At 38.5% G+C, this 12,727-nt stretch overlaps 1 protein-coding gene across 1 annotated transcript in view; it reads right to left on the bottom strand.

Moving 5' to 3' along the window:
* Window positions 1-5,771: 5,771 nt before the first annotated feature.
* The window catches only part of mdfi (MyoD family inhibitor), a 77,134-nt gene continuing 70,178 nt past the window's right edge, over window positions 5,772-12,727 (bottom strand). The window contains exons 4-5 of the mRNA XM_007247753.4: window positions 11,766-12,059; window positions 5,772-11,374 (exon numbers count right to left, since the gene is read on the bottom strand). Coding sequence (XP_007247815.1) covers window positions 11,121-11,374; window positions 11,766-12,059 — 548 coding nt within the window. The 3' untranslated portion in view covers window positions 5,772-11,120. The remainder of the gene's footprint in view (window positions 11,375-11,765; window positions 12,060-12,727) is intronic.

The following is a 12,727-nucleotide window of genomic DNA, read 5'->3' on the forward strand; positions in this document are numbered from 1 at the left end:
TCTCAGTATTTTGTTTTCTGAGTGCCAACAGCAAGTATATTCTAGCTTAAAAACATCAGTGTGTTATTAAAAACGATAAAAAACATTAGATATATATATATCTATGTCTGTGTCTATATCTGATGGCTAAGTGGGTCCATGATTACACCACATACTTCTTTAAGATTATTAGCTGGTTGTAAAGTAGAAATATGATTATTAAAACCTCTGTATGTCTAAGGAGAGAGAAAGAGAGAGAGATAGAGAGAGAGATAGAAGGATGGGTCAGAATCAGACTACTTGGGTTGAGATGAATAAGAAGCTTCTTCTCTTTGAAGTGGAAGACGAGATGTTTGCTTGTAGTGGGACGCTGGCTTCTGTCCCGCAGCTCTTGTGAGTCATTAAACCTCTCGACTTCTGAGCAGTCAGCATGTGTGTGTGTGTGTGTGTGTGTGTGTGTGTGTGTGTGTGTGTGTGTGTGTGTGTAAGAGCGAGAGAGAGATTTAGAGTACAGTACATGTGTTAAGAGCCCACAGAATGATGAAGAAACCACTAAGTATGCTGAGGCCTGCGGACTGGAGAAAACAGCAGAAGGTTCTGGGCCATTGACTGGAGTCCTCGTTTACCAAAAAAGTCCCAAAAAAGTTCAGCAAATGTTTCTGTTTTTGTTCTTCTGTGTTGGAGGTAGAGGTTGTACAGATGTCAGGCGGTTCATTTTAGTCCACTGTATTAAATATGCAGTGTTTTGTTGTTTTAAACTTTTAGAATGGTCTAGATTGCTGCATAAATATGACCTAAAACATCATCAGATTTCTTTTTAGAAGAAATTGGAGCAGCCTGGTGGCCAATCTTCAATAATTGTACATTGCACCAGTAAGAGCAGAGTGTGAAGGTTCAATTAGCAGGGTAAGAGCACAGTTCTGCTCAAAATATTGCAATGCACACAACATTATGGGGTACCCTCAAAAGAGGACAAATTGTTGGTGCACATCTTGCTGGCACATCTGTGACCAAGACAGCAAGTCTTTGTGATGTATCAAGAGCCACGGTATCCAGGGTAACATCAGCATACCACCAAGAAGGACCAACCACATCCAACAGGATTAACTGTGGATGCTGTGAGAGGAAGTTGTCTGAAAGGAATGTTCGGGTGCTAAACCGGATTGTATCCAAAAAACATTAAACCACGGCTGCTCAAATCACGGCAGAATTCAATGTGCACCTCAACTCTCCTGTTTCCACCAGAACTGTCCATCCGGACAATAAATTATTGTGCTCTAAAACCAGGTGTTTCAGTTTCATTGTCCAACCCCTGTATATTGAGGAAAATGATCCAATATTACATATTTCTAAGGGGGAAATGTATGTCAATCTCCAGGATTAACAGTTAGTTTGAAGGTAGAAGGAATTAGAGCCACAGGTTTTTAATCAATAGGATGGCAATCCCTTCAAAGATCTATCAAAATCTGCTTCTTTCAACACGTTTGTGGAAATGTATCATTGCACGAACACAAGAGATTTTTGAGGAAGAAAAAAGAGTAATTAATGCTCATCAGATTGGAACAGGTTACAAAACCATCTCTAAAGAGTTATTCAAATTAAGACTATGTTTGTAAAAAGAAGAACAGTGCATTCCATCATGAAGATCCTTATCCCATCTGTCAAACATGGTGGTAGAATATAGAAACATAGACAATTCTAAAGGATTCACTAACTTTCAAGTAAAATCTGAGATCAAACGACATTTCTGCAGAAAATGAGAAATGGCTGAAAGAACAAAAAAAAGCAGAACTTTCAGACCTCAAATAATGCAAAAAAAAAAAAAAAAAAACAAGTTCATATTCATAAAGTTTTAAGAGTCTAGAATTTAATATTTGGTGGAATAGCCCTGGTTTTTAATCACAGTTTTTTTTATGCATCTTGGCATGTTCTCCTCCACCAGTCTTACACACTTTTGCTTTTGGATAACTTTATGCCTTTACTCCTGGTGCAAAAATTCAAGCAGTTCAGCTTGGTTTGATGGCTTGTGATCATCCATCTTCATATTCCAGAGGTTTTTGACTTGGTAAAAATCAAAGAAATTTAAACATACTTTGACAGGCCAATGTTACATTAATAAGGTCATGGAACCTATGACCCTACATTTTCCAAACACAAACTCAAGTGTTCTATTCCAACAGGACAATGCTTGTCCACATTCTGCTACCATCTCAAGATCTTGCATTAAGGACAGAGATGCTACGCCAAGGCCAGTCATATCGCCAGACCTATGCTTGATTGAGAATGTGTGTCATTCTATTGGATGATCTATTGAATTAACTTTCCACACCTACTGCAAATCTACAGCAGGAATTGAAGTGAGAATATTGGACACCATTAGGAACCTCTACAACTCCATGATAAGACGTCTGGATTGTTGAGTATGTTTTAAGCAATGCCTGATGTCTGCTATAAGAGACATTTCTTTCAGCCACAGTACTTTAATTTTCTTAAAATATGAAATTTTTCTGACTCTCAGGAGGCCACAGAAGCTTCCAGAACAGCACTTCATCAGCTGGCTCTCGTCTTTGTTCGGCTCTCCTGAAGGTTACAGCCGGCCGTCCACTTCTGAGACGAATGGCCCCGCAGTGTGAACTGGATTACTTGAAAAACAATAGCTGTATGGCTGGCGTTGGCCCCTGTTGACCCCCCACATTAATAAAACAGGCCCTATATCCTCTGTTTGGCGTTTTTTTAACTTCTAGACTTCTGGAGGAAAGAAAAAGTGGAATTTCTATGCGCCGAAGGCGATTCGCATTTTATGTCGGGGGTATTAATTTATGATTTTCATCACAGCTGGTGACCCCCTCACCTCTATTAAAATGCAGCCTTTGTAATTTCATGGTTAATATTCAATAGCCACTTGTCCTCTGTTCCTGAAGTGTGAGAGTAGGAGAATATCTTGAGGGGATTGTTGGAAAGAGAGAGAGAGAGAGTGTGTGTGTGTGTGTGTGTGTGAGAGAGAGGAGGACACTGGGCTGGTGAAACTGGATGCAGATGGGCTGGTGGACGCTGTGGTTAAGCGGAGTGGACGCTCTCGAGGAGGAAGGAAAGGATGAATGGAAGCTCTGTACACATCTAACAATTACAGTCCTGCTGCCCCCAGCGTCCAAACACACAACAGCCCCATTATCTACACACACTACAGAGAGAGAGAGAGAGAGAGAGAGAGAGAGAGAGAGAAATAATGAAGACAATGAGAGACAAGAACAGAGAGAGCAACAAGATAGGAAGTAAGAAAAGAGAGAAACAGCTGGGGAAAGTACATTAAGACAGCAGAAAGAAAGAAAAACGCAGAAAAAAAGGGTATGTAGAAAAAGAAAAGAGCAAAGAAGGAAGACAAAGAAAAAGTAATGGAGGACCTGCGAAAACAGAAAAAATAAGAGGGAGAAAGAAAGAAAAAAGGAAAACAAGAAAAGAGAAAGGAAATGTAGATGTTAAAAAAGAGAAGGAATAAATGAATAAATGAAAATCAAAAAAGAAAGACAAAGAAACAGAAAGAGGAAGGAAGGTATGTACAAAAAGAAAGAACAAGGAAGGGAAGTTAAACATTAAAAAATAAAGAAGCAAAGAACGAAGAAAGACAAAGAAAGAAAGAAAGAAAGAAAGAAAGAAAGAAAAATAAAAGAGAAAGAAGGTCCGTAGGAAAAGAAAGAACAAAGGTATGCAGGAAAAGAAAGAAAGACAGAAATAAAGAAAAATAAAAGAGAAAGAAGGTCCGTAGGAAAAGAAAGAACAAAGGTATGCAGGAAAAGAAAGAAAGACAGAAATAAAGAAAGTAAAAATAAATAAAAGAATGGCTGATTGAATGGAGAAAACTTTAAAAAATGGAAAAAAGGAGTAGGCAAGAAAAAAGAAAGAGAGAAAGAAAAAAAGAAAGAAAGAAAGAAAAAAAGGAGGAAGGTATGTCAGAAAGAAGGAAAGAAAGAAAGAAAGAAAGAAAGAAAGAAAGAAAGGGGAAGGTCTGTAGGAAAAGAAAGAAACAAATAAGGAAGAAAGAAAGAAATAAAGGCTGTAGAAAAAGAAAACAGCAAAGAAGCAATAAAGAAAAGAAAGAAATAAATAAAAAGAAGGAAAGAAAGAAAAAAAAATTAAGAGAAAGAAGGTCTGTAGGAAAAGAAAGAAAGAAAAAAAGGCAGAAAGAAAGAAAGAAAGAAGGATGAAGGGAAGGGCTGAACGCATAGAGAAAATAAAAGAAAATGGAAGGAAGGAGTAGGCAAGAAAGAAAGAAAGAAAGAAAAAAGGGGGAATAAGGTCTGTAGGAAAAGAAAGAAACAAATAAGAAAGAAAGAAAGTCTGTAGAAAAAGAAAAAAGCAAAGAATCAAGCAAGAAAAGAAAGAAAAAGAAAGGGGAAGAAGGTCTGTAGGAAAGAAAGAAAGAAAGAATAAGGAAAAAGAAAGAACAAAGGACAGCGAGGACAATCAAATGAAGAAAAAAGAAGGAACAGAGACAAACTTTTTCACTTCGTTGTAGGCATCCTAAGTAGTGTACAACATAAAAATCGAGAATGAAAAACTGTTGTGCTATAAAAAAAGTGCGGTGTGCATTTATAACATTGTTATCGATACTAAAAATGCAGTTTTATGAGTTTTTGTGAGAATAAAGTTTAAGAGTTTGTCTAAGGCGGGAGATGATTTCAATTTTTTTTTTTTATATCAATAAGTGTAATAAGATACATAGATAACAACTATTGACTGTAATGATAATATCATCCTAATAGTTCAATATTGAAACGTGTTAATTGTTTACTCAGCAAATTTACACTGAGTGAATCAAGTATTTTTACGATGAAGGATAAATAATGTTGAGTCAACACAAGCCCGGCCAAAATTTACCCAAGAGTCCATGGGAACAAAACGCAACAAACCACACAGAGTTTTTTCTTTAAAGATAGTTCTTTTATTACATTGTATGAATCTCTCTTTATCAAGTTTATCATTTTATAATCTCCAGTTTTTATTCGTTAAGACCGCAGCAAGATATATCTGCTAGATGTAAACATTGTAGAAAAAGGATGAGAAAAAAAACCCAACCACCCAGAATGCATCTGTTCAAACAGTCACTGTATGAGATGCTGGTTAATTATGACGGTTAGTTATGACTGTAGTTGATGTACCAGGCTATAAACTGCGCACAAACACAAATCTGACTACATGATTTGCTAATTTGCTGGATTTGACCTTTGGTTAGACAGTAAAAAAAAGGAAAATCAGGAGAGTTGAAGTATTTACATTACTGTAGTTATAAAACATTTGCTCTGAAAAAAAATCTAAATGCTCACATCTCAGGAAAGTCGGTATTGAAATTTCTCAGCAGACAGTAAAAAAAAAAACCCTTATATATTGAACATATAAAAATGAGTGACCATTAGAAGACATTTTCCAGAATTGTTTAAAATTACAGTATGCAATTTAATACGTAAAACCCTAATCAGAATGGTTTTGATGTTAATGTTAGCAAAAACAGTAGGAATGGATGATAAGAGAAAAAAAAAATCATATCTCAAAATATATAAGAGAAATGGGGATGTATGATTTATGGTATGATATGAAAACCATAAATATAAGTTAAAATATCATTTCCCACTTTGATATCCTACTACACCTGGAAACTGTGTAATAAATAAGTAATAAGTAATGTGTGAATTATCAGCATTTATATGTAATTGTCTAACTGTATATCAAAAACTGCACTGGATTATGTTGTTTAACTAAGAAAAAAAAACAATGTTTTTATTAATTAAGTACTGACAAAAAAAAATTGTCATTTGATTTGAGATTTTTTATTATTTTTTTTTTATTTTAAGAATTTATATCTGGACTATTTGAGTGTACATTTGAAAATGAAAAATTAGGTATTAAACTTAATTTTCCCATTTGGCATACTAAAGAAAAAAGTTTTTTTTTTTTTTTTTTACTGAAAATCATTTTTCCAATTCTCTATTTTTCCTTTTCTGTCCATCACGATCTAATATTTGGAAAATGAGAAAAATATTTTTAGATTTTTTTTCCCCTTGTTTTTTTTTTTTTTGTTTGTTTGTTTGTTTTTTACATTTTTTTTTAACAAATGTGATGCTATAATTTTAACCTACTTTTTTTTACATGATTTAAAAAAGTAAAAAATCAGAATTGATCAGAAATGAAATACTTGAAAACAGGAAAAGAAAACTATGATTTTTTTTTTCTCATACTAATCGGACAAAATGAAATACTATATTTTTCGCTTTATAAGGCGCACTTAAAATCCGTAAATTTTCCCAAAAAATGACAGTGTGCCTTATAATCTGGAGCACTTTATGTATGAATTTTACCAGTCAGGTATTAAGGAGCAGTAAAGCTACTTCAATAAAGTACATTATTATAAGGGTGAGTTTTCAGTAACGTTTCTCCAGCAATGAGGCTGGGTTCAGCAGCATTAGCTTTAGCCGCTAACCACAGCTCTAGCTCTTTCACCATTCAGAGGTGAGTATATTGGACTGTAGACTGCGAGTCTAGCTAATATCAACCTGGCTTACTGGAACACTCTGAAGACTCTATCTTTGTTTCTCAGTCTTGCACTATCAGGGGGCACTAGCCCTGTCATTAGCAGCTAATGCTAATGCTGCTGCACCCAGCCTTAGTGCTGGAGAAACTTCACTGAACTGGGTGGATGGGGAGAATCAAAATAAAATGTTTCTTTGAACACCCAGCAAAGTTCTGATGAAAAAAATAGTATAATTATTATAAACATGATGCAAAAACACAGCCAAAAAAATACTTTTTTTAAAACTATATGAGAACGAACTGGGAATAAACTTGATAGACCCTGTAAAACTCCCAGAGTGCAAGAGTAGTTTGGAAAGAAATAACTCACAGCAGTGCTCTACAGTACAGCAGATACAGTAGAGACAGTTGCTCCAACAAAAGCAGGACAAACTCCTTTTTTAATACTCTCAATTTCATAAGAAACAATGAATCAGAAGATCTCCCAATACTGCTTTCCATAGTGTATTCACAAAGCATTCTGATTAGGGCTTTAGTAATACTCTCCAGCATTACAAAAATATATAATTCAAATAAATGAAAATTAAACACAGAGAGAGAAAGAGAAGGAAGACCAAAAATCACGGGATGAGATACCGACAGTACCGGCCCTTTCCATTCACATGTTTGAGCATCATTAGCATTATTAGAAATGTGCATTTCCATCCGATTTGCAATTAAATCAAATATTAAATAAACACAGCCCTTCCTCCAGCTCACGCCCGTGTGTTCTGTGCCAAGTCCTGATCTGACAAATTACGGCTTCAGTAATCCTGCGTAAAACTGCAGCTGAAGGGGAAACAGCGCCTCTGGTGGCTGGAGGACTACAGCAGTGTGCCACTACAGTAACTGTACATACTTTGAGGAGGCCAACTGCACTGGAAAGCGTTGTCGACACAGACCACTGAAGTTACAACCTTTGTTAGTCAACAAAGGTCGTCATTTGGTGCCATCTTGATATGCCCATATTTGGCATTCTGGGTCTAACTTTTTAAATTTCAATAGCAGAATGAATGGGGTCACATTCTGTACAAACTACAGATGTTTAGAACCCTACACGCTCTGTTCACTGGAACTTTTAAACGATGAGATTGTTTAAGTCGCAATACTATTACTAATGCTACATGTAAGCTAATGCTATTGCGCATCAGTTACTGTACGTGTCCACTAGCAATTAAGCCTCAGCGCATCCTATTAATTTCAATGGAGAGAGTCGCTGCGTTGAGTCGGCGAAAAAGTTTAACAAAGCTCAATTTTATTCAAATGAATCTGGCCGCTGCACTGCGTCCAGCCAATCAGGGAAGAGCAAGCTGCGACTTTACACACACACAAGCCTCACACACACACACAAAACAGACGCCTTTTAACCACAGAAGATAAAAATGGCAGAATATGGATTTACAGAACTACAGATGACCGTCCACACTGTTATTGCAAATGATCCGATTGTATTCGCGTGTCTGGACATTACGAACATACTGTATCTATATGTGTCGCTGTGGTAACGAGGTCTGGAAGTTTTGTCAGTCGGGATTTGATAAGGTTGTTATTTGTTGCATCGTGAATGATGCAAAAGGCAATCGAAAATCCGATCTGACCGTCCAGAACATCCAGACTGTGCAAATACGATTGTAATCATGTTTCAAACCCACCTGCAAATATAGTTTAAAAAATTTATTTAACATGGTTTCAGGCTGTCCAGATTATCAAAGATGGACACAATTTGGATTGAATCCAGATATGCAAAAAAAAAATCAGATTTGGGCTGGACTTGGTGTGAACATGGCATTAAGTGTCAGTAAGCAACACCAAGGCAAAGCAGGCAGTAGCCAGTAGTCATATCATATTGTGGTTTGTTATCCTTCTTGAATGGTGATTATGAAAGGATGATCCAGTAGGAAAGCTGGGAAAGCCTCACTTCAGTTCAGAATCCAAGATGGCTGCCCTGCAAATCAACAGTAGTAAAAGTTGTAGCATTAGACAGTTATACATACGCTCTTCTATTAGGCCAAAATTTTATATATGTGGACATGTTTCCATAGGGTTTTTGTTGTTATCAACTGGTATTGCTAACAATGCTAACCGGTGGCAATGCTAAAAATGATAAACTGTTACACAAAAGTAGGACATTTGGATTAGATCTGCCACCATAAAATACTGGTGGTAAATGATTGTCAAACCAGTTGTGGTTTAGCTAAATGTCTTTTGGGAATGTTTTGAATTAGGGTACAATTATTGGAATGTTTAATTGGAACGCCATTAATTTGGGTATGGAATCATCCCCATATCTACCATTCAACGTTTCAGGTAAACACAATGCAGAACTAGACAGACCCAGAATGCAAATATGGGCATAAAGAGGACAAAAGAAAGATGCACTTTAGGATGATTTTAGTGGTCTATGCTGAGTGATGGTTAAACACACAGAGAGTGTAATCAGTGTAGCCAAACCGAAGGAATCGAGTCTGATCTCTGGTTACGTTTTTCCCGGACGATCTGAATTTGCATTGCTTTGAAGAGGTGACATCATGTTTTTTAAAGCCACTGATTTGCAATTCAATGCACTGGATGTGGTGAGCACTGTTGTGGGATGGTTCACCACAGCACATTGTGGAAATCCTTTTCTCTCCAAAAATGGTCCAAGGTTGCAAAGAATAAACCCATATTATTATCCAGATCAAGTCTCAGAACCAGAAAGTTAAAACTGTTTAAACCAATGACTGAAGAAAACATAGACGCTGTGGTTCTGTATCCTTTTTTCTATTAAAACAAAGCTAAAACTGTCAGCCATGTTGTCGAATTTGCAACTAAAGTCTGCAGACGAGACCAGAGGCAAATCCAGAGTCAGTGGTCTACTTATTTGGGAGGCCTTCCCTTTCTCCCAGACCCAGTGTGTGTCTCAGACTGCCTTCACTGAGTTTACAGAATATTCTAAAGGACCAGAAGAAGAATAAATGTATCTCTTAGAAACACAGATTGTCCAGTTTGTCCAGAAATGTGTAATGTTTCATTAGTAAAAGTGCAGTTAGTAAAAATTCAGCTACTCCATGTAACGTAGACTTGCAGTTCCAGCCAAGACTGCCTGTCAATCAGTTTATCCTCAGTCTAAGGCCCAATCCCATTTCACCCCTTGGCCCTACCACTTACCCCTCCGCCTTCTTTTCGAGTGTACCCCTAAGTACCCCATGAAATTGTCCCCCTAAGAATTGGGACAACTCTTCAAGCACTGGATAAGACATCAGGAGCGCCAAAGTTCAGTAACCTAGCTTTTATTTGATGTTATTTTTCCATTTTTCCTTAAATACTGCAAATTCTGCCATCTGTTACACCATTTAAGGTGGAACGGGAAAGAATCGGGACAAGGGTAAGGGGTAGGGCCAAGGGGTGAAATGGGATTGGGCCTAACCTTGACATACAGGGGTTGGACAATGAAACTGAAACCACAATAGTTAATTAGACCACAATAATTTATTGTCCCAACGGACAGTTCTGGTGGAAACAGGAGAGTTGAGGTGCACATTAAATTCTGCCGTGATTTGGGCAGCCGTGGTTTTATGTTCTTTGGATACAATCCGGGTTAGCACCTGAACATCCCTTTCAGATAGCTTCCTCTTGCATCCACAGTTAATCCTGTTGGATGTGGTTCGTCCTTCTTGGTGGTTAATGCTGACATTACCCTGGATACCGTGGCTCTTGATACATCACAAAGACTTGCTGTCTTGGTCACAGATGCGCCAGCAAGACGTGCACCAACAATTTGTCCTCTCTGCTATGTCAGATATAATGTTGTGCTGTGCTCTTACCCTGCTAATTGAACCTCCACGCTCTACTCTTACTGGTGCAATGTGCAATAATGAAGATTGGCCACCAGGCTGCTCCAATTAAGCCATGAAACCTCCCACACTAAAATGACAGGTGTTTCAGTTTCATTGTCCAACCCCTGTATCTTATGATATAGCACAGTAAAAAGAGGCTCCAATGATAGATCTGTGATGGCCTCACTTTCAAAAGACACTGTTGCACTGTCCATGTTTTCTACAGTCATTGGTGTAAAAGGAACTTTGAAAAAAATGAAAGTGCTTAAAAAGGATTCTTAAAACAATACCCTTACAGAACCTCTAGAATGGTTGGACATTTTGGTTTTACAGGTATATAGTAGCATAGATTTAATAGAATTTCATTGAATGGGATATTGTCCAGTCACAATAAAAGGAGTCACAATAAAAGAACACATTTGTGTAAGTTGAGAGCTTTTAAGAACCAACCACTGAAACATCTTGTCCTTTCAAAAGTAGATGTTCTTTGCCACTGCTCTACGGAGAACCCATTCGACCGATACAGTCCAAGATTTCCAATGTGCAGGAAATATTCCAGGATTACGCAAAATCCAAACGCAAACTGAAAACTCTTGAAGCGACAGAGTTCCTCACTTGCTTACAGTCTCCGAGGCCATCCACAAGTGCTCTGATTGCATTTCTTCGGTTTGTGTTCTTTGGTTCCGTTCTGCCCTGGTTTGCTCCCATATCGCCACAAAGTTTCAAGAGTCCCGTGCGATTGACACATTGCCCCCTAGTGGGCTCTCATGAGGAGAAGCAAAGGCCGCAGCACTCCATGCAGATCTCCAGGCAGTCGGCGGACTCGCAGCAGGCGTCGATGATGCCGCAGTCCATGTCACAGGGCAGGTCACAGTCACCGCACTCCTCCGAGGCACAGCAGCAGCAGAAGCACGAGTCGTCCGAGGCACAGGAGCCGCAGGTGGCACAGTCCAGCACGATGTTACACAGGGTTAGAAACTCGCAGAAGAGGCAGGCCAGGATGCAGTGGACGCAGCAATCTGAGACAAAAAAACGAGTATACAAGGAAACAACACAAAGTGGCATAAGTGGAATCAGTGAGTAAATGAGTAAGGTACTACAGTATACATGCTGCCTACAAGACAAAAAAGATATATTTTCCAGAGATAACTTTGCATTTTTCAACAAGACAATGCGAAACCACATGCAGCTAGCATTACATTACAAAGGCAAGTCCACAGAAAAAGAGGTGACGAGTACTGGAATTAACAAATCGTCAAAGTAAATGTACAAAACGATGCATTTTCTACATTTTCTGTATTGTATTGACTTTATTTTCTGATTGGGGCTTGTACGATTCAGTATTAGGGTTCCTTTGACCCTGTTCTTTGTCCCCATTTTGTACCATTTCCTTCTGGATGCAGTACTCACCATCTTGGGCCTCTGTGGGGATTTGGGAGCTGTTAGACTTGGAGCTCCCTTTGCTCCTCTTGCTACTCTGGCTGTTGATGGATGGGTTCGACTGCAGCTTCTTTGTGTTCTTATGAGGCGCCGTTGAAGTGGAGGAGGACGAAGACACCGCCCGCAGTAGCGGAGCTCCGTTCTTGACTCCATTACTGTGAGCCTGGTGGGTGATGGGCTTGCTGCCATTCCTCAGGAGCGCAGCAGCCTCTGATGAGCTGGATAAAGATGAAGGCAAGGGCGTGGACCTGGCCTGAGGTTGACCTGGCAAGAAACGGGGAAGATAAATAAAACAAAGATGGACACAACTGTGGCCTGAACTGTGTTAAATATGAGGTCTTCTACTGTGTAATTAGTATCCTCTTATAGCTCAGAGACGTGTAAAATAATACCAACAGCTGCATAGTTGTGGACCTGTAAACTGGTCCAGTTTTCACAGCCCCATCATTTTAAAAAACATGCCCTAAAGCTTCCTGAGTCCTCTTCTGGAATGGCAATGTGGCTCTAGGATTACATTGCTAAGCATTTCGCTACCAAATCCCAGAAAACAGTGAAAAGAGGAGGCATCTAGCAAAGCTTTGCTGCAAAATTTGGCATGCATATACAGTATATTGCCAAAACTATCTGTGCCAGTTTTGCGTTTGGTGATGGCTTGGCCATGGAATCCCATTCCATGAAGATATTAAGGTTATACGTAGGGTTATTAAGCTAATCCGAAGGCCACACAAAGCCCTGCTTCTCTCATTTTACTTTGAAAGAGCAAGTTGCTTTCATTCCTACTCACTTCCACTTTGCTATAATACCACTGAGAGTTAACTGTGGAATATTTAGTACTGAAAATTTTACGACCGGATTTGTTGCACAGTTGGCATCCTAACCACACTGGAATTCATAGCGATCCAAAGAGAAACCCATTCTTTCAATAATGTTTG

Source organism: Astyanax mexicanus, chromosome 24 (genome assembly GCF_023375975.1).
Source record: "Astyanax mexicanus isolate ESR-SI-001 chromosome 24, AstMex3_surface, whole genome shotgun sequence".
Lineage (NCBI taxonomy): Eukaryota > Metazoa > Chordata > Actinopteri > Characiformes > Acestrorhamphidae > Astyanax > Astyanax mexicanus.